Source organism: Nanorana parkeri, unplaced genomic scaffold (assembly GCF_000935625.1).
Source record: "Nanorana parkeri isolate BGI_ZX_2015 unplaced genomic scaffold, ASM93562v1 scaffold183, whole genome shotgun sequence".
In the NCBI taxonomy this organism is placed as follows: domain Eukaryota; kingdom Metazoa; phylum Chordata; class Amphibia; order Anura; family Dicroglossidae; genus Nanorana; species Nanorana parkeri.
In genome coordinates, this window is record NW_017306451.1 from 497,665 (window position 1) to 520,907 (window position 23,243).

Below are 23,243 nucleotides of genomic sequence, written 5' to 3' on the forward strand. Positions count from 1 at the left end.
GGACCCTTACATGAGTATCGGCCGCCAGTGACAAGCGAGGAGGCGGCCGAGCCCCCGCAGTGCAGGAGGAGGCCGGCCGTAGCAGGGCCGGGCCCCAGCATTACCTATACAGGCATCGGAGCAGGCTGGGGCCCTATCGGCGCAGCTTTTCATCTGACCGCCGGAAGTGACATCACGTGTGGGGGGGCATTAGAGTGTAAGCTTCTCTGTACAGAGACTGATGTGACTGGGGGGACATTAGAGTGTAAGCTTCTCTGTACAGAGACTGATGTGACTGTTGGGAGGACATTAGAGTGTAAGCTCCTCTGTACAGAGACTGATGTGACTGTGGGGGGGGGCATTAGAGTGTAAGCTCCTCTGTACAGAGACTGATGTGACCAGGGCTGCAAAAACTAATCGACTAAGTCGATTAAAATCGATGATGGAAAATGTTGTCAACGTTTTCCATCATCGATTAGCCGGCTTTCGATCAGTTGCCCCTGTTTGTGGCTCTACACGCACCGCTCGCTTCACGCCACACGCCGCACCTATTTCCCGCCTCTCCCAGCTCTGAGCTCTCTCCCGCCACTGCCCGCCAAAATGATCACGTTGTTGCAGGGAGACTGCAGTGTGGGGGAACAGCAGCTGCCGACATTCCCAAGATCTCAGAAGAAAGTTAAGTTGCTTGAAGAGTGTGCAGGTAAGACTACACTCCATCCCACCCCCCACCCCCCCACATGCTGTATAAATGTATTGCTGGGATTTGTTGTATTCCTCTATAGCTAGTGGTATTCTGCATTGTGCTGTATAATGTATTATTGCTGGGATTTGTAGTCCTCTATAGCAGGTGCCATTCTGCATTGATTGCTGTATAATTTTACATTTCACTATATTGCATGCCATAGTTTTTCTTTTTGCTTCCACCGCTCCAAGCTTGAGTGACGTGATTGGCTCAGTGTTCTCTGTACAGGGCTGCGGTTTATGTCACAGCTATATACATGTATAATAATAGTGTGTGATTGTGGGGGGACATTAGAGTGTAAGCTCCTCTGTACAGAGACTGATATGACTGGCTCAGTGTTCTCTGTACAGCATTGCGGTGTATATAAATGTCAGAGCTATATATATGTATAATAATAACAGTGTGACTGGCTCAGTGTGGCGTCGGTGCGGGGAGATTACCGGGAGGGGGGGGGGGGCCTGGCCTAAAGCCGTGTAAGGGGCCCAGAAATTTCTGAAGGCTGCCCTGCTCATAATGACAACCCACGGATGGCACTGTGTAAATACACAGGATGATGGAAGAAAAGTCACCAACACTCAATCCTTCAAAGTGCAAATTGAATCTTCTTTATTGTAAAAATGTCACATACTGTAAGTCATCAAGCCAATGTTTAGGGGCACCATGGGTCCCTTCCTCAAGGCAACACAGTGCTTGGTTACTGTGCCGCCTTCAGGAAGGGACCTTGCATGGCAATTTTTATGCATCTTTTTGTCCAAAGATTCCATAGAAAATAAAATATTTTTTGGAAAACATCATAACATAAATTAAGTCTAGTTTTTCCCTAAGTCTATTTCCAGGGAAAATGAAAAAACTCCCCTTGCAGTGGAGCTCCCCTTCCACTACAAGGGTTAAATACTTGTTTTTTCCTAGGGTACCCCTAGCATGCTCTTTTACCTGATCTCCTTCTCCTCCAGCTGCCTGCCCTCAAATCTTCTCACTTACACTCTAGTTTCTGGGTGGTCCCAGAAACCATGGTAAAACAATGTCCTGCTTAATGTGGAGGGCAGAGACCACCTTAGGAAGAAAAGAAGGCATTAGGTCCTAGTGCTACCTTATCCTTGTGGATAACCAGAAAGGGCTTTTTAACCACTTAAACTTTGATAGGATGTGCCTTTAGCTGCTGCGCCTCCACAGGTTCTCATGAACCAGCAGCAACTCCTACAAGCTGCTGTAAATCAATGCGAGAGGAGGATCCCGACAATATTGTCAGGATCGCTTTTCAGCACAGAGCTTAACCCCAACCACAGTATATTACACTGAATTCTAAGCATATGGTGCATTTTTGCAAAACGTACTCCAGTATTATAAGGAAACTAAAAATGCAAAAAAAGCTGCAACCTCTCATATGTTTCACCCGTAGTCTTTTTCATAGAGATCTATGAATAAGCCTACAGGTGAAACATGTGAGAGGTTGTAGCTGGTTGGTGGTGTGCAGTGCTGGTATTTGTTGCTTTATTCACTGTTATACTGGATTTGCCGTGAATTTCAATAAAATCTGAAGTATTGGAATTCTTTGGATAGTGCGGTCTGTTCGCATACTACTACATTCCAAGTTGGAGATGCACCTATTAGACCAGCACCTGGGGTGTCCTGATGGCGGCTAAGGAATTGGAGCGGTGAGATTTCCTTTGGCTCTACAGATCTTTGGCTTGAATTACATCTTGCTAAAGCAGATCCTCACCTTCCAGGCCTTAGCTATCTACATGTCGCTTATGGTGTTAATCCAATTGTTTTAAACCTGAAGCAGCCAAAGAGAAGTGGTCAACCATAGGTTCAAAGAACAAGAAGTAAAATCAAGTTTTCTTTCCACCATTCATTGATATCTGTACTTTCCTAAAAAATATTGTACAAACTAAAAATTAACTATGTTTTATACACAGTGAGCCCACCACGAGAGGTCCAACATTGACCAAGGGCAAATACAGGTGAAACTCGAATAATTAGAATATTGTGCAAAGTTCATTTATTTCACTAATGCAACTTAAAAGGTGAAACTAATATATGAGATAGACTCATTACATGCAAAGCAAGATAATTCAAGCCGTGATTTGTCATAATTGTGATGATTATGGCTTACAGCTCATGAAAACCCCAAGAACCCCAAATCCACAACCTCAAAAAAGTAGATTATTACATGCAATCAATAAAACACGGATTGTACATAGAATAATATCGGACCTCTGAAAAGTACAAGCATGCATATGTAGTCAGTACTTGGTTTGGGCCCCTTTTGCAGCCATTACTGCAATTACTTTTGCACGATATTCTAATTATTCGAGTTTCACCTGTATGCTCACAATACATTTAAAGACTGTAAGAATCCTGCATTTGGGAGAAAAACAAACATGCTACCAAGTCCTGTGACAAGCCCTAAGAAGGGTGACCAGAGTGAGAAGATAGAAAATCCCAATCGCGATTGTCCAATTCATAAGAAGCCACAACCTCCCACAAAATGTATCAGGTTCTGGAACAAACCCCTGCAAGAATGCAAGGAACTCTTTACAAAAATTCAGACATTCTTTGAGTATTGTGCTTCTAGAGAACATCTTGCAAAGGACTGTAAGCCCTCATTCACACTGAGCGTTTCATAGCGCTTTTTATGCTTTGAAAAAAACTAATTCATTTCTGAAGCTATGTTGACATCTGAGCATTTTGTCGCTTGCAGAAAAACGTCCATCACTTGAAGATTCTGCGCTTCTTTGCCCCATAGACTTTAATGGAATCTCTAAAATGTTGGCTCATTTTCCGCATGTTGGCTCCGTTTCATTTTAATGTGTGTTTTAAACGCCTTTGTCCATTCTGCTCGCAAAAACGCTGAGTATATGTACGTGCGTAAAATGTGCAAAAACATGGGAGAAGGTGCTACACAAAACACGTGTTTCTGCATGCGAAGTCACTGTCGCTCAGGTATAAATGAGGGCTAAGGCAGTTATCAAATGTGTGCAGTGCAATGAGTGTGGCGTGCAAAGCAATAAGTGCAGCCCATGTTCAAGCACCTTGTCTATTTCAGCATAACTCTTCTCAGACCATGCTGGGGAGAGCCACAAACAGTCACTTCTAATAAGCACATTGAACTGCAGTAATCTATGTTTTGAAGGGCTTTGTGTAAAAATGTGCAAAAATATAGACATATTGAATGTTTGTCACACAAATATTTTTTGAACTGAAAACTGTTTATCCTATTGGTGTACACAGCAAGTCAGTAGCTGTCCCACAGCTCAGACACTAAATTAGGAAGCAATACAGTGACATACAGTATCTCACAGTGAGTACACCCCTCACATTTTTGTAAATATTTTATGATATCATTTCATGTGACGGACACAGAAGAAATGACACTTTGCTACAATGTAAAGTAGTGAGTGTACAGCTTGTATATCAGTGTACATTTGCTGTCCCCTCAAAATAACTCAACACACAGCCATTAATGTGAAGTCAAAAGTGAATACACCCCTAAGTGAAAATGTCCAAATTGGGCCCAATTATAAATATAGAACATGTTCACCTAAAAACAAAAATAAATGCTAAAACAGACTGCATTTTGTATTTTTTTTTCCACACAGGCCAGATTTATCACAAAAGCTCAGTCAATGCAAAGATTGTCACTGCTGCTGCCTCTCCTGGAAACTAGTTGTATAATATGTCCGATTCGCTAAATCTAAACTTCAGGCAGATATAAAAGACACAAATCAATGTAGCTTTAGTGCCCATTCACACGCGTTTAATCGTGCGATTTCTGTCGCAATATCGAGCTTATTTGCCGTGCGATACCACGAGAAGTCGCCGTCCAATGATTTTCAATGGAGCTTTTCTATTGTACAGCTCCATGACGCTCGTCGCTTGTGCAGGACCCTTTTTCCCGCGGATGTTGCACGATTTTTCTATTTTTGCATTCAGCCTAACGATAAAGGTCCCGCGATCGTTGCCGGAACGTTGCCCGAACAGTCGCGCTATCCTGGCCGCGCAGATCCGCTCGAGGTAAGTGTCGCTTAGTGTGAAAGGGGCCTTAGTCATAAACATATAATAATGTTTTTTAGTGTGGGCAGTGCAAGTACCTAAATTTGACTTGGTATTAGCCTCTTACAACCACCTGTATGGCAGAGCCCAGACTGGCAGAGGGAGGAGAAGCATTGGGAGGCAATCAAGTGTCCCGCATGAAAATGTGCAGACAATGAACATGATTATACAGTAGGAGCAGAGAGAGCAGGAGGGTGACTGCATTGGTGTATTCTTGCATACTTATTGTCAAGCCAGCAAGCTCAAGGCAGAGAGATGATGCCATAGAGAAAGTGGTGCCATCCGCCTAGCTATGCTTTCTGTCAGGACTGCATAGGCACAAATACCAATCCTTTGGCAGGTAAAGGTTTCCATATATGTATTTCATCTGTGTAATTAGTTGTTTGCCTGGAGCTCAGCTTTAATGGCAAATTCTCTTGCATTCAATAGTATTCTTCACCCATTTTCTGTGCATCTAGCTATATATGATAACGGGGCTATTCACAAAAGGGTGAAGAGTTTGGAGAAGACAGGAGAAGTGAACAATCTACCGTATATACTCGAGTATAAGCCGAGATTTTCAGCCCATTTTTTTGGGTGAAAAGTGCCCCCCTCGGCTATTCTATAAATCTTTGGTAAACTGTGGTACACAGAGACCAGTACCCTTGGGGTTGGGTGGTATATAGTAGCACAATAACTTGCACACAGTACTCTATTCCTTGATGTACATCGTTGAAAATTGCTCTATTGCCTGAATTTCCCATGAATGTATAGTTTTAGTACTATGATAACATTTGTATAGTGACACCTGTTCCCTGATAAGTGATACGTACTTTCAACTTAAGAAGAAATGTTGCCTTGTTCTCAGTGATGAAGTGAGTCTTTCATCCCTACAGTCAATCATAGCACCAGATTTTTTTAACATACTAACACGTACAGAGTAGTATTATCTAATATATTATTGAAGTTGTGGGGCAGCAATGTTGAATGCAGTGCAATGTTAGGCCACCTTCATTTCATTTCAATACTACAATAACAGCAATGATGTTCATGTAGCCTATAGCAGCGTAGCCTTACCATTGAGCTTGGCTTCCTGATGTTGGTAAGCATATTTCAAATGAAAGTCGTATGAAAAAAAAAAAGGCTGATAATCAGCTCACCTTTGCTAAATCCACCAAAGTGTTGGCCTGATCATTGAGCTTTCTCTGTTCCATTTTCACACTTCGTAACCTGCAAATGACAGAATGGTTACTTTCCCAATGGCAGGCCAGTATTTGAAAAAGCCTGTTTCATGACACATGCAAAGCAATCAATGTCTTTTCTTTCTTCACAAAAAAAAAGAAAAGAAAACCAAGGCCAAAACAACTGAAGCTGAAAAATAACACCATCCCCTGCAGCACCTTCACATAGCCTAAAATATAGGACTGTTCAGTGCTGTCAGGGTTAAGAATCCTTATGCATTAGATCATGCAAAGTTAATTGAAAATGAGCAAGCAAAAAGTTAAAATCTGCATAGCATAGCTAAAGACCTTATGAAAAGGCCAGTACACTGATGCACATCTTGTAATGGGTTAGAAGTTTAAAGTTTGTTAAGCATCTTTGCATGCATCAGTATGAGTTACCCCTTGTACCATCATTACCTCTGATAGATAGCTTTCATGGAAAACTGGAGCAGCCACCACAATCGTCTTTGAAAATGAGTATGCTGCTAACTATTATGAAGAAGAGTCATTGCAGACTATGCCACCTGACAGATAACACAACATCAACTTTCAGATCCTGTCTAAAATCCTGTGTCTTTGTCACTTCCTGTGAGCTGAACTGAAATCTCAAACAATGTTATCAGCTTTTCTAGCTATCTTCCCTGAACTAGGATTACAACACTGCACCTCAATTGATACAGTGCAGTGAATGAGTGTTGTCACTCTGGAACAGGAAGGATTACCAGATAAAAATGAAGAAAAAAAATGCCTGAAAAAAAGGAAACTAACACCATGAAGAATGGTAAGCTGCAATATATAAATTGTTTTTGGGTTTAGATCCACTTAAAAAAACTGGATTTGCAGAATAGCTTTTACAACGAGTTTCTATCTGTACACATTCATCTGTAGTTGGGTGCAGATAAAATTGGGTGTTTCATATCCAGCTAGAGTTATTAGCTGAAATTAGATCTTCATATCAAGCTTGGTACAACAAAACCTACAGAAGATTCCAGGACAACCAGGACAAAATAGTTGTCATACCTGCAAAATTTAGAAATTGAAGATGAGGAACACCCTAATGAGTAGATGACTCATAGCAGGCAGCCACAAAAAATTAGGGTCACTACATTGCACTGAATATTGGGCACAGTATCAAGGGTCGTAATTAAATAGGCATAGTGAAAAAATTCCCCAGCATCAGAAGAAGGAAAAAAAATATCCCTCCATGGTTTGTAGGAGGCCCTGAAAATGCAAGAACCCTCAGGCAGCTTAGTCCAGTACCTGCCCTTTCCCTTCCATTGCGGATATCTTTGCAGAGGTTGCCTTTCATTTATATAGCAGACTTTTCCTTGATGTTCGTGTCCATGGCATTCTGTGTATTATAAGCATTCTGTGTATTAATACACTGAATACATTCAGTGTATTATAAGGTAATTTCTTTGCTCACAGGCTCAAGCAACAGCTGTCCTGTATCTTATTTGTGTATCACTCAGGTGTAGATCCTCAAATCATCTCTGAATTGGTGCTGATACTGTCCTTCCTTCTGGAGGGTGGCTACTCTTGTTCCCCATAGTCCTTGTGTGTGTTGTAAATGCCCACCGCTCTAAGCTCCCTCCCGTGATGGACTACAATCTCACGTTTAATTTACTAATTGTATTGAGATTGTAGTTTTACAGTGTGAAAGATGGCTTCTGAACATTTTTAGTAGCCTTTAATCAGCAAGTGCTTTGTAATTCCGTCACATGGATAATACATACCAGCATTTGACAGGGCCATTGAGCTTTTTGTTCACTTTTTATTTACTCTCATGTCTGAGAGCAGCATTTTGATAAGATGCCACTTGTAACATCTTTTTCTCTGAATTATCCTTATTATCATCCTGTCAAGGTTCTTTGAAAGCTGAACTCCAGGTAGATAAAAAAGAAAAGACAAAAAACAATGCAGCTTTGTATTCAATAATATATCCTTACATGTATTTCTTAAAACACAAGCAGTATGTTGCAGTGCAAGGAGCATGGTGATAAGAGGAGAGAACAGAAATATGATTTTATCCATCTACTGCCTCTCCTTTCACAGTCCATTCGCAGGCTGAGAAGACCTGCAAGTGTTACTAACTGTAGCAGAGGAAAATCAGGTGTAGATTTGCACCTAAAGCAAGCAGATGGGTGTGGTTTGGTCAATGCGATGCCTGCAAGTAACGTTAGGTCACTGTCTAATACAATCTCTAATTTAGCTCTCTCAGGCAGCATGGTTGTCAAAAAACTCCAGCTCATTATAGAAAGCAGCATGTTCACAGCTCACAGAAAGAAAAAAACTTTACGCCAGGTTTTCTCATTCATCAGCGAATGAAAAACCACAACAGGATCTCAGAGATGAAGATCATGACTTCGCAGTTGTTTAAATTCCCATGCAGACAAGCACCAATACATCTGGAGAAGTTACTCGTTGGAGAGGTGGGGTGGGGAATGGAGAAGGAAACTTACTTCTGTGCTCTGGTAGGGGATGATTTAGCAAAACAAAGACAAAACACAACATAATTGTTGTTGCTATTAACAAACAAGACACTAAACACAAAATGCAACACAGCTAGTTTACAGGACTTAGGTGTATACAGAAGACAATCTGCAGGGTACATAAGCCAGGGAGTTGGCAAGTACATGACAATAAAGTCTATTTAAGATTGTGCATTTTAGGATTGTATCAAACTTTTAGCAGATAGTTCTGCTTTTGACATTGGGATTTTTTTTACATTTTAGAATGTACTGTAAATGCTTGGAGTTGTCACACTAAATATACTTCTAATGAAATACACTGCCTGGCCAAAAAAAGTCACCACCTGGATATAGCTAAGCAAATAGATAAGAGCCCTCTGTTGGATAATTAGTCTAGATTCAGCAATGTTATGTGTCCAAAAAAATGAGGTCAGCTTCCTACCTAAATATACTGAATGACCAGGTTTTTCCATCAATAGATTTCTTTTTTCCTTGATGGCACGGACATATTCCAAAATGACAATGCCAGGATTCATTGGGCTCAAATTGTTAAAGAGTGGTTTGGCCACCACAGAGTCCAGACCTTAACCCAATTGAGAATCTTTGGGATATGCTGGAGAAGACTTTGCACAGTGGTCCGACTCTCCCATCATCACTACAAGATCTGAAAAATGAGTGTAACTCTGGACGAAAATAATGTTGTTGCATAAACTTGTCGCAACAATGCCATGGAGAATGCGTGCCATAATCAAAGCTAAAGGTGGTCCAACAAAATATTAGAGTGTGTGACTTTTTTTGGCCAGGCAGTATATTATATGTGGTTTCCTAGACCGGGAAGCAAGGGCAGCAGAGACTACATCAAATAAAGAAAAGAGTTGTTTCCATAATGACAGGCTTGGTAGGAAAGCAAAGAAAAGAGTCCACATAGCCTCGATGACCTGCTCAACAATGGTCAACCTACACATCTGTTGATTTAGGGATCAAGCAGGTCATGTCTTCCATTTCCTTTTATATGCTATGCAGCACAAATTCTGAAGGAGCCTCTACTAAGCTAAATGTGTCAGTCCCCTCCATCATATGAAGACGTAGATGTGAGCCAGAAACCATTTTTTGTGTTTTCGGTTCCAGCAAACAACTAATGTTAACTGTTAACTATACTGAAAAACACAAAGGCACTTCAATGTTAACGTAGTGATAATGGAATTAGAAAATTCCTTAATCCAGGCAATCATGATTTATCAATTGTGTGATTCTCTGCAGACTAGACAAATCTGCATATGTATTTAGGAGAATGAAAATATGCTTCTTGCCAATTCACAAGATTTGTGAATGGATTGGCTGATCATGATTAAAATCCACTATGCCACCCGTTCTTCCATTATAACCTAGAGTAATGAATTGTAAACCCTTTATCTCTTTACTTCTCTCTGTATGAACTAGCACATGTTTGGTTATACATTTCATCTGCATTGCTGCTGTATTTTTGTGTTGCCATGGAAGCCATTTCAAGTATTAGCTAAACAAATCTCAGGGAAATCAGAGGTGTACAAGCTTCAGTTCATTTTGTCCATATTTATTTTCTGCATATATTTACTCACACAGGGTGGGTGGGGAATATTTAAACAGGTTAAAAAAAGAAAAAAAGGTATGATGTTAATTTGTAGCAAACCATCTAATAATTGATCATGTATTCTGCCATTATTTGGCCAATTGTTGATCTAAGTGAAAGTATGCATTATAAGACAAGTACATCTGTCTAAACCAGGGGTGGCAAACCTCCGGCCCTCTAGCTGTGGTGGAACTACAAATCCCATGAGGCATTGCAAGATTCTCACTGCCACAGACATGACTCCCGAAGAGAGATGCATCATGGGATTTGTAGTTTCACCACAGCTGGAGGGCCAGAGGTTTGCTACCCCTGGAACAGATTAAATACAAGGAAATACAGCATAATTTGTACCTTTTAATGAAATTATATTTCATCCAATTGTAAAAAATGCATACAGTCCATATTGCTGATTTGCTTTTCCTAACTAAAATAATATCTTCAATTGTTCTAAATTTTGACTTCCAACATAATCTATTACTTTACAGTTATTGAATAACGTTTTCACTAGGAGCTCTTGTGCTTTGGTTTTTATATATAATAATTGAGCAGGAGACTATGCTGAGATAGAAAAAAACCATAAAATGTTTGCCAATGTCTTACTTTTTCACAACTATAATATGTTTATGTTTACTAGGTCAACAACACAATAAGCAAAGGTTTAGTAATATTTATATTATGGGAGGAAATGGTGCAGAACCTATTTACAGAAATCACAAGACACTTACCTAGCTTAGCCGACATAATGTTGCCCCAAGTAAGGCATTGTAGCCTAGAATAATAATTAGGATAATAATAATAATCATCATCATCATATTAATAACAATAATGCAAAATGTATATAAATAAATATATATATTTTAATGATGATGATTATTATTATTATCATTATTATTATTATTGTATGGGGGGAAAAAAAGTGGATAGTTAAATGTCACCACTTGGTAAACATATTGGGACAAGACTTGTTATAGCTCACACTGCTGAGAGAATGGGATTGGTTTGTCACAATACGCTGCCAAGCAGTCCATATGAGACAGCCAAAGATTTATACATTTTAAATATAGAGTGGATCTGCTTGGAAGCAGACCTGTAGATATATACAGTATATATATATATATACCATATTTTTCGCTCCATAAAATGCCAAAAGGCGGGGGGAATGTGTGTACATCTTCGCGTCGAGCGAATCCCTATCGCCCGACGCCCGGGACATGCAGTTTTGGGCGCCGGGCAATTAGTTTTTTGTACATTTAGCCCTGCTCAGGACAAGCAGAGCTAAATGTACAGTGGGAGCCGCTGCTCGTTTACTACAAGTGATCTAATCAGATCACTTGTATCAAATTGAGCGGTGGCGGCGATCGTGTCCGGGGCCCCCCCGCTGTGGTTTTCAGGGGCCTTCGCTCCTCTGGGGGACCCGTGACCACGGTATAGGAGCTCACCATAGAGCCCCTAGAGTAGACGAAGAACGTCCGTTCTTTGTCTTCTCTGTGTGATCACTGAGATCGTGGCGCTGTAATCACAGCACCACTTGTCTCAGCTGTGACTAACTACAGCTGCTGTCACAGAATCCCTGTCACAGAATCCCTGCGTCCTATGGTCCGGTGCGCCTTATAGAGCGCAAAATACAGTATATACACACACACATTATACTATTTACACATATGGTCAACTTGTAGTTCGGGCCCAGCCTGATGATATATGAATTTTGGTATTTCCTATAAGGGGTATATATAGGGGACATGAAACCACGTAAAACGTGCTTTGAAACTTCCAAAAAAACCCCCACAATGTTCAAAATTGGCACATAGGTGAACTTGGTTCATAAAAACAATACTATGAAGAAAAAAAAGCTTTCTGGTATTACTCTTTTCTTTCTACCTCGTCAACCCTTCTTTTGCTTTTATTTTGAACTTTTAGTTACCCTCATTTCCTTTCTCCCCTTGACTGACCTTTACACCTTTCTTTCCCTTCTACTCTCACTTACAGGTGAATTGCTTGCAGGAACTTGCGCTGATGTTTGCGTACTTTAGCATGGTCAATTTTTCTCACAAGCTTTGTGTATTTATAAATGAGCCACGTTTCCCTGAGCACATTGGCAGCTGCATTTTTCACCTGGAGAAAGAAAAGAATGAGAAAAAAAAAATCACATCATCAGCAATAGTAGGAAACATATTGATATGAATGGACGGAAACAGGAAGACATGGAAATGAAGACTTGATACGGTGACAAGGAATTCTGCATGTAGGATTTTGAGAAAGGGTGGATGGGGAGAAGATAGTAAAAAAAAGTATTAGAAAGGCTTCATACCCAACAGGCCACCCACCGTCATTCATTCTCCAATACTTGGATCAGAAGTAGAACCCTTTGTGATGTATTCATATAAAACAAACTACTGTATACCAAACTGTACTTTGAACATGAATACTGTAAACCACACTATATAGAAAAAAAGATCTAGACATGGGTATAACAATAGCCACAGCACCCTCTGTAGCTGCTACAGCTTCTGGAGGTTCAGGCAGCCACTTCATAACATCACTTGCACAGGTTGAGATAATGGGGACATCTGACACAGCTGATTGCATAAATTACTGAAAAGAGAGACTGGCATAGAGGCAGATTTCCATGAAATCCTAGTTGAGTAGCAGACATGTCAGTGTTCTGCTCTGCTAAAGCTATTGACTGAAATTGGCACATCTATAGTGCAAATCACTCAGCTCTATTTCATATTTATAAAGAGATTTTCAGCAGGTTTTGTGTTTATGTGTGACCCCTGTGCATGCAATGCTGCCAGCCAACTGCTAAAGCGATGCAAGTATCTGAGACAGATTTTGAGATAGTTATGCAAAGATCTCAGAGACTCAGACATATTTTCCCTCAAAACATATCAACAACTGGGGGAAAAACCCTGCTTAAGCTGGCCAAACACAGCTTGCAATTTTGTCCAAATCCTGTGAAATGGATGAAATTCAAGCCATGGATGGCTCTGTCAACCCCACCTTGAAGAAGCCAATAATATTTTCAGTTGAACAGTCAGCTGGAGAATGGCTGCTTAAATACAATAGCTAGCAGCGGGGGATTCCTCTATCCATGCCCTTTAGTGTGCATAAGAGAATCAATGTTTTTTTTTCTGTGGGGAAAAAAATTAACTGGGGTTATTCACAAAAGAGTGAAGAATTTGGAGAAGGCAGGAGAAATGAACAATCTAGGCTAAAATAGGTGATTTGGAAGAATTCTCTAATTCAACTCATTTTCCTGGCTCAGCTATATTGTCCTAGATTGTTCACTTCTCCTCCCTTTACAAGCTCTTCACAAGCTCTTCACCCTTTTGTGAATAACCCTGTAAATGTGTATGGCCAGAAAGACATCAGTGAAACAGGTGTCAGCAGTAGAAGATTTCGTCTGACCTCCTGTGTCGGTGACAGTCATAAAATGTTGGATTTCCCATCACTTTCTACCGCAGAGTCAACTGTCACCAGGCCAAATAGAGAGGGTGAATCTTCCCAATAGCGACACAAGCAGGCTGACAGGGGATCTAACTCTTACTCTATCCAAAACTAAAGAAATGTTTGAACAGAGATGAGAGATTTTTCTAATTGCTCCTGTTTTAATCTGCAGCAAGTATAGTGATATTTTACTTTGTAAAAAAAAAAAAATTTTTTTAAACGCATAGTAGTAATTTGTTCACCAAACTTATCTGTGAGGAGACAGATCAAAGATCATTTTATTACATCTACAGTATGCAATAAATTAATAATACGCACATAATGATAAAGGATGATGATCATAGCATACACAGCACAGTGATGTAATTGTCCTAAATAATAATAATATTAATAATAACAATAATAATAATAATAGTATATTAAAAAATAATAATAAAAGAATATATTACATGTTTAACAAATGAGACAAACCCACTTATTAGAAACTTAAATTCATGTGATAAATGGACAGCTCAAAGTAAAAAGCTAAAATCTATCAGTATTTGAAATAACTATATATAATGCAAGAGCTAAATGATTATTTTTGGCTAGGGGTAGAGGAATAAGGTGCAATACTCGCCTGCAGGCTGTATTTGTGCGACCCCGGTCCCTAAAGCCTCTTCTCTACGATGCTCCAGGCCGTCATACGCTGACGTTATTAAGTATACTGTAGGGCCAATAACCCTGAATTAGATGTTAGGATTGCGAGGGTAACACTCCAAACCTGGGGCATCAAGAAGAAAAGGAGAGCGCCGAAGCCTGCCGGTGTGAGGAATAAGGTAAGTAGTATAGCTTATTTCTTTACCCCGAGGCAAAAACAAGTATTTAACCCTTGCAGTGTAGGGGGGCTCACTGCAAGGGTAGTTTTCTTTTACAATTATCAGAGTGCAGCTTTAAAACAAATATTGTCTAAATATCTTGGTGTGCTTTGTGTATTTCTACTAGGTTTGTAATCCAATGCAAACCTTTGCCTCTGTGCAGGTGCTTCCTGTAATACAGACCAGTCACTGCTGCTCTCTCTCCTTGTGTGGGGTGGCTGGTTTTGTATCCTCCCCCTCCTGTAAATTTCTGCAGGCAGCCTGTAGTAGGTGGAACCTATTTGGTTCCTCCCACAGTTCTGCTCTCTGCACAGGTTATGTACAGCACAGTGATCAGGTCACTGCTACTTTTACAAGGTAATAATTGAGCTTTGCAAAGGTGTTAGGTGCACACAAAGTGGATTTATATGCTTTTTTATATTAAGCTATATATTTGAATGAAAGTTTTTGTTTCCTGAATTTAGCTTTAAGTCATGTTAAAAAAATAGCGCTACCTTTACCTCTACCTTTAGTTGTGCTACCTTTACCCCTATGCCAGGAGAAAGGAAGCAAAGGGCATGGACATAATATGACAAAATAACAATGATATGACAGATCAATAAATATGCTTTTCCCTATACGGGATCATTCTTTTGTATGATACATGGATAGTAAAGCCTTATTATTTTCATATGGATGGGCTACCTGTAACAGGAGCATCTATGACATCTTTCTGTGCATCTGACAGTTTCTCATGAATCACTGCCATAGCGTTCCTAGAAGTCTCCTCAAGTGAAATGCATGAGTCTCTCTGTAGCTGGTAATCCAGGTCTAACCTTGGTCACCATCAAGGCTTGCCCTAGGTGCAGTTAAATGTTGTTGGCATTCTACTGCTTGTATCACTAAACTTCATGCTCGCATTTGTGCTGAACCTAGCCTTTGAATGCCTCAACGACTGACATGTGGTGGAAGGCTTATCATAGCAATATGAAATGGGTATCAGTTTATATCTTGAGTTGCTGTGGCTAACACCTCTTTGAACTAGCTGGTCAGGGCTTCATTAAAATGTAACTTCAGCCAAAGCTTAGCTTTGGAGTGGGGAATTTAGAATCTTTATCAGGCTTTTATTGTTGCCTGTGTCTCAACTCAAATAATTTCAACTCACTTCCTGTACGGTTGACCACGATGATTGGAACTGGAGGTGAGGAACCCCCCCTGGAAGTGACACAGACCATATAAAAAATCTAGCCATTCTAATACTCTGTTACTGATAGATCTTATTGATGTATGCATTGACACCACCAATACAATGATTGAAGGTGAGGGAAAAGCTCTACAACAAGGACATAGGCAGCAGTTAAAAAAAACCCCAACAGAGGATCTAATCCTTCTCCACAATATCCTCCCAAAAAAGTTTTGGCTACAGTTCTATGTTAATGATGACTACTGTATTGTGTAGCGTGAATGTTGCAAACATCTGAAATCTAGCAGTCTTTGCAACCCCCTGATCCACTATAGGGTCCACTTTAGAGCCACCCTCACTGAATATACACTTCTGTGTCTACGTTTTTCTTTAAATGTTTAAAAAAAACGCCCCACAGAAGTCAAAGTATTTGTGGATGTCTACACAGGGGAGGCATTTACAGGTATAAAACATGGATAAAATACAATAAATGCACATAAAATCTTATGTAAGTTCCTATGAAATGAATGGCCTGGCAACGGGGTCTCTTTAGGCTTACTAGGAGTCAGCTGGAACCATGCAATGTGTGTGCTACCCCCTCCCTTACCCCAGTTACAGTTATGAATTCTGAGGAGTAGGAGGAGGACTTCACACAGCTTCTATTTTTATGAATTCTTTTTTACATTTATGAGGTGGTATATGGAACCATAATTATTAAGGGGGCTATATATGTTATCACCCAAAATATACACACCTTCCATCCAAGGTTCACACAGTTTTCTAATTGAACTCGATAAATCTTGTGAATCTTGTGAGGAAACATTTATAAACAGACCCTCTGTCACTCTGGAGTTATATAATATTACATTACTATAAATTATATTATATTACCAGCTTAGATGTAAACAATTCTTTTCAACCATTCAACTGTACATTACCCACCACAAGCCACCCCATTCCCAGCCCGCCCAGCTGCTAGGTACCCGCTTTGAAAGTTGTGTGTCCATCATAAAGTTGTGTACGTGTTTCTCAGCTTTGGTGAGTTCCAATTTTCTTGCAACAACGGCAACAACCAGAGCTGTGCAGCCTGCACCCTGTGGAGGGAAAGGAAATACTCACTGCAGACATGGAACAAGAAGAAAAAAAAACATAAATTGAGATAGAAATTAGGCAAGAAATATGGGGTAGGATCTAGGATACTACAAGGATGAAGGGAAGGAACGGGAGACAGAGAAGCAGGAAGACAATGGGGAATGAATAATGTGAATGCAGCTCAACTGCTTATTGTCTTACCATAATGCCAGTTAGTAGACAGACTCCCTTTCCACAATATGTGTTAGGCACCATGTCTCCATAACCAATTGACAGGAACGTTATAGAAATCAGCCACATGGCACCCAGGAAGTTACTGGTCACCTCCTGTTTGTCATGGTACCTGCCGGGGAGAGCAAAGAGAGGAAGAGCAGAGTAAGTTAGTCTAGCAAGGGAGATTTTTTTTAAGCTCTAAAATGCCTGTCATGCAGCATTTTCAAGTGAATATAATATAGGCTGGGCTCTCCCAACCGCTGTCAAAGATAATGTGCCCAAACTCTGACACCTGAAGGGTTTAATGCTCAGTCCTGCAGTATTGCTTGCTCAAAGGAGTTTCTTTATCTAGGACCCAAGTGAACTAATATTAGTTATGCACTTTAATTGTCTTAATGGCCAGAAAGAGTGGAGGACTTGAATATTAATCAAAAATAATTTTATTAAAATAAGGATGCAGAAATCCAAAAATCTTTGCTACAAAATTAAATTACGCTAAATTAAATTAGAGCAAATTACTACCAAGAGTGTCTTCTGAATTTAGCCTGTTGATGTTAATAATCAACACACTTTTCTTGTGATAAATAAATATCTGTACTGTTCAGATGGCTACAAAAGCAAAGTACAGTCAATGACCATTAGGTAATCCTATGAATGTATCTGTCACTCTAGATATTTTTAATCTGAAGCTTCAAATGTTACTTATGGCCGCCACAAGCCACAGTAAGTATACAGTATATCTGCCATGAATGCATGGATACTTCCAAAAGGATCTGTCAGATTAATTGTTGAATACATTTCTTTCTGGTCAAAGTGAATATTTTTATGCAGTGCTTCAAACATTTGCTTAGGCACTGCAAATGTTTACGACCTCTTTTAAAAAATAGAAAGGCTTTTGTGCCTGGGGGCTGGATGCCTGGAACCAGAATGCTGTGGAACCTACTGCATCAAGCTAATACATTTGTACAAGTTTGGACAAGTTTCAGGGTGTCCAAACTTGTATAAATATATGTATTAGCTGGATGCAGTAGCTTCCATGGGATTCTGGTTCCAGGTAGCACTGGAACACTATATAAGCAGAGTCTGCAGACTGCAGTGCAAAGGTAGACAATCAAACAACATGTTGGCTTCAGGTTATATAACCATAGGACTTTTCAGGCTTTTTCCAACTGACAGGTAAGTTTTGGACACATCAAATCTTCCTTACTAATGTTTTACTGTTTTTACAAAGAGGGCCTAGACTTCAATTAAGGTCTGCTTTACACCTAGTGCGACGTCTATGCAACTGATTAGGCCAGACATTTAAGTAAAAGGTACCCGAAATTGCTGATTTTTATCCCTGATTTAAAAAATTGAGATTTCTGCAGCATCTTGCCTGCTCTACTACACTATGCGTGTTTTGTGAAGTGGCTGAAAGATTTAGCCCTATGATTAGCATTATTATTAGAACACTTTGGTCCTAGTAGGGACAGGTTGTCTTGGAAAATGGACACTGTGGAAAACACCTTTCTGCCACAGAGGTACTGCATCACCTAGATAAATAGTTTTAGTATAGGACTGAGCCTTTAAAGGTAACTCCACCTTTTTAAATTGTGCAGCTGGGGCAGAGCAGCGAAATAATCAATGTAAATAATAATCATTACTTATGTTGTTCCAGGATCCACTGTCCCAGGGCAAGAATATTCAGATTTATTTATTTTGCCATATGGAATTGTAAAAGCAGTGTAATACTGTGCCTTTGTCAACACTCCATTGTTAACCTTCAACAGCATCAAGCAAAATGTGAACATTTCCAGTGGGGCACAGTGGAGGCTTCAAAAGCCTCTACAGTCTTGATAATACAAATGATATAACGACTACTACTTACATAGTTTATGATTTCACTGCCCTTATTTACAGTATCATTAGTTAGAAAGATGGAGTTATACTTTAAACATAGCCATGCTGACTGCATGCTTTTAAAATGAGCTTTCCTTACTACGTTCTCTTACATGGGTCATGAGCAAAGTGGGTAAAGAAAATTTAATCAAACCCCTCACATGCATGCCGCAGACATGTGGCATGTAAGGGACATGCTTAAGCACATGGATGGTAGGCTATACTGCATGCTGAAACCATCCGAGAACTTCGCGGCTTGCAAAAGTTCCCTCATCCCATTAGAATGGATCCAGGTGATATGAGGTCAAGTGCCATTTCCAGTTGAACAACAAAAAACATCAAAAAAATTTCATCCTCTGAAGTATTGATCTGAATCCCCATTACTCTTACATTTTTCTTTAGTCCATTGGTTATTTTCATTTTCATACCAGCTGCAAGACTGGTAGAGTCTGCTTATCAAGGCAAACACAGGCAGAGTGATCAATGGCAATATGTATTACATTTTATTTGGAAATAAAAAAAATGGAATATTACAGTGCTTAATAATGCAATTTAATAAAATCATTACAATGAAACTTAGCAAAATTATTCACAAAATCCGTGGATTTTAGCTTAACACTATGGAGTCTATTCATCGAATCTGCACAGCCTGCTTCTGACAGCTGGGCGGAGCCAGCCGTGATCTTACGGCTGGCTCCGGCCACTTTCAGAGAGATCAGCGTCCCTGGTTACCTGCTAACCAGGGACACTGATCTCCATTTGTGGGGGTTTTTTACCTGATTAAGTGCTTATGTTCACAGGTGTCAGACTCAGAAGCAAGACCAATTTAGAGTGCTTTCATTCTGCTATAATTCATGTTTGAATAGCTTTGACATGTTACAATTTGCTTCTGTGGTACTTTTGATGGACTTATGAGTTGCTTTGGGCTGCTTCGTGGTTGCTTGGAGATGTGTAAGAGACTTCTGAGTTGTTTCTGGGCTGTCTCAAGTTACCTCTAATATGCTTCAAGCTTTTTTCGCATTTAGATTGACTTGCATAAATAATTAAAGCAATCCTTACTTAACTCTTGTGCTGTCTAGCCATTAGGATACTGATCAGAGATCTGTGTTGTAGTTCTATAATCTCGTAGCTTCCAACAACCAAACCCAAAATGCTAAAAAAAACTCTAGGGGCTTGTTCACACAAAAACTGGACCAGATCTGGATGAGTGCTCATGCAGTGCAGTGCGTTTTTGATGCGTTCTGGTACGTTTTTTTTTAAAGCCTAAAATGGGCTTTCAGGTGTAGTCCAGTGCATTCCATAGTGTTTGCATGTGTTTTTTTATGCGTTTGCATGCATTTTGGTGCATTCCAGAGCAGAAAAAATAGTGCCTGCTGCAGTTTTTTCACATGTACTGGAACTGAACGCTGTGGTGTGAACTAGAGCCCAAAATACCTTTGGCATACATCGGGTGCATTTTTTGATGTTTTTGACGTTCTGTAACTGCTCTGCTCTTCATCCGCTCTGCACTTGGTGTGAACAAACCCTAAAATTTTCTGATCTGTTTTTTTTCATTGCAGATTTTTTTAAATCTCTTTTTAGTTAAGTTTTGATTTTTTTATAAATGCATTATGGGCATTGCTGTTCTATCTGGATTCAACAATTTTATTTCGCCGTTTTTTCTATTAGGCCCCTTCCACATGGGCTGATCAGAAGGTGATTCATGCACAGAACCCCTCATGATCAGAGCAGTATGAAGCAGATGTCACCGCTGTGACATCCGTGTCTGTCCAGTTTCTTCCTCCATCTTGCAATGGAAGAAAAAATTGAAATTACCGGACCCAATGTTGGTCTATAAGAAATCGGATATAAATGGACATGTGTCTGTTTACATCAGGTTACCCCCGATCTGGCACAATCAGGTCTCTGATCTGTTTGTTTTTCCAGACCTGGCCAGATTCGGGGGTAACCGGGTATAAATGGACGCCCATCCATTTACACACAGCTGCCCATAGACTAACATTGGGCATCCAATCGGGTCCACTTGAAAAACTGATGTGATTGGACTGCTCGTGTGAAAGGAGCCTTACGCTGTTTTTTTGTGTTCTTAAGTAAGCCCTGTTTGTTGTTTTTTTTCTCCCTATTTTCTTTGTTTTGTGTTATGTGTCTTTGTCATTAGATTGTGAGGGACACTCACCTTTTGGGCCTAGACAGATAGGAATTTTGGTTGAGTGGGAATATGTCTTGGAAATATATGGGATGGGCCTTGGATGGATAGAAAAAGGGAAAAGAGATACTTTTTTTCTTTCTCTTTGTCTCTGCAAGGCTAATGTATATAGTAACTGTCTGGGCTGGGGGGTAGTTACATAGTTACATAGTATTTGAGGTTGAATAAAGACATTAGTCCATCAAATAGTTTTTCTATCCCGTGGGGTGATTTTGAATGTATTTTTTTGTAATATTTTGATGGAAGGTTATTCTATAAGCCCTGTGTGGACTTTACAGATGATTAAAGTGCACCTGTGCCCAGACCATGGACATTAAAGTATTCATTATGAATTACCCCACAGTAACTGCAGCTACAGAGATCAGTGATGACCTGTTTTAAAGAACCTTTACTGCTTGTTAAGAATATTTAAATACTTGAATGCCCATAGTCTTGGCATAGGTGCACTTTACAGTGTTAGAAATTAAGAAGAATGCTCTAGATCTTCTGGTGAAATAGGATCTTTTGGCAGAATAATAGGCTTGTGTAAATGGCATAAAGAGCATTATTATTGTGCACATGTGGTCATTCATATCAATACACAATGGATTAATTTGATAACGCCAAACAAAGAAAAGTGGTATACAGTAAACTTGCACAAATCATTTCTTAAATTTCACTACTCTAAACAGATACAAGCTAAGGATTGATTAGTTGATAAGGGCTGAAATAAGAAGGGGGGGTTATGTTCAGTGGGAGTAACGATGTAAGAAGAGCCATGCAGTGGTTTTAATAAATTAATTGAATTGAAGAAAAAAATACAGCGCGGTGCGGCCTAGACGCGTGTTTGTTATTGATAGCAAGGAGGAGACAGACCCTAAATTAGGCCTGGCACTTGTAGCTTGTGGGAATTAAAGTTACCTTCAGTAGTACAACTTGGAAAGCATGGGCTAAAATACAGTCCTTAAATGTTTTGGGGATATTATTAAATATGCGCCAATGTCTTTATATTTTGTTTTCTGTTTAAGTATGTTTGGTGTTTAAGTAAACTACATGAATGACTTTTTTTGTTGCAACAAAGTACACTTTGGGTCTAGTTACTGTCTGTGACAACATGACAATGATACTTCTAGCCACAACAAGGAAAGATCATGTTCCTGTGATAGAGGTGAAGTTATTACCCACTTCTAACATAATATTGCCTTGATACACAGACACCACTGGTCAATTAGCAAAATAAATACGATTTAAGTGCTTCAGTAAGGAATTCATGCTTAGAATTCTATGCAAAATTGTAAGCTAAAATATTACAATTACATTACTACAAAATCCTTACAGGCATATTTATGAAGTAGCAAATGTGACCTTTACCAAACCTTCACTGCTGGTGAATCACTCACTATAATTTAAAACACATGCACCAGGAAGATTTGCCTGCAGTGAATGTTTGACAAATGTCACATTCACTGCTTTAGAAATATGCCCCGTCTCTACATTTTTCATTGCCTTGATTCTCTGAGTTACTATATTTCTTCCCACTGCTAAAGGACATGCTTCGATAAACATTGAGAAAAAGCGTAATACATGCTGGAAATGAAAGAACCCCAAACCTTTCTGTTATGTCATAAATGGATTCAAATGAAGATAGTATCTAACTGCTGCCATGAAAATCAAGCAGTGAGAGTGGAAGGAGGGGTATAAGAAAGAAAAGGGTATAGGGAGGAAAAAGGAAGCATTTTAGAGGTTGCTGCAGTTGTTTATTTTTCTCTTTGTAACTCCTTTAGTGGAATATATCCCAAACACAGTTATTCAACGTAGTATCTGTATTGCTAATGCCTGGTGTATTTCTATAACACATCATCTCAGAAGAGAAATTAAATTACGTAAAAGATACTATAAGGCACAAAAATAATGTTTTCCCTTTTCTTTACAACTAATTGATAACTATTTATAGGAAAACATGTCACTAAATACCATTATATCTTGGCTTACCCCTTAGTACATAGAATAAACAGTTTAAAGCTTCTATTAATCAGAGGGCTCTAAATTCCTGGTGCAGTAAGCCTTTCTCAATGGAGCAACACAGTAAGCACACAAATTGCAGAACTTAATTTTAAGCACACAGACTCTACACCTAAAGCAGAGAATGTGCCTTTCAACAAACATTTACTGGTGGTAGATTACTTACTATCATTTAAAAAAGATGCAACTGGAAAACTAAACTGCAGTGACTGTTTGGTGAATGCCAGATTCACTAATTTATGAATATGGCTTGTTCTTGCTATAAGATAAACGCCAAGAAAAACTGCATCATGAACACAGACAGCATTAAAAAGCTGTCAGGGGCTCT

At 39.5% G+C, this 23,243-nt stretch overlaps 1 protein-coding gene across 6 annotated transcripts in view; it reads right to left on the bottom strand.

Annotated features, from left to right (window-relative positions):
• Positions 1–23,243, bottom strand: part of LOC108785921 (small conductance calcium-activated potassium channel protein 2-like) — a 109,432-nt gene that overhangs the window by 6,292 nt on the left and 79,897 nt on the right. For 3 of the 6 annotated variants that reach the window (XM_018555117.1, XM_018555112.1, XM_018555113.1), the window contains exons 5-9: positions 16,819–16,960; positions 16,509–16,619; positions 12,044–12,171; positions 8,442–8,450; positions 5,917–5,986 (exon numbers count right to left, since the gene is read on the bottom strand). In XM_018555117.1, coding sequence (XP_018410619.1) covers positions 5,917–5,986; positions 8,442–8,450; positions 12,044–12,171; positions 16,509–16,619; positions 16,819–16,960 — 460 coding nt within the window. The remainder of the gene's footprint in view (positions 1–5,916; positions 5,987–8,441; positions 8,451–12,043; positions 12,172–16,508; positions 16,620–16,818; positions 16,961–23,243) is intronic. The other 3 variants (XM_018555115.1, XM_018555116.1, XM_018555114.1) reach the window with 3 other exon arrangements.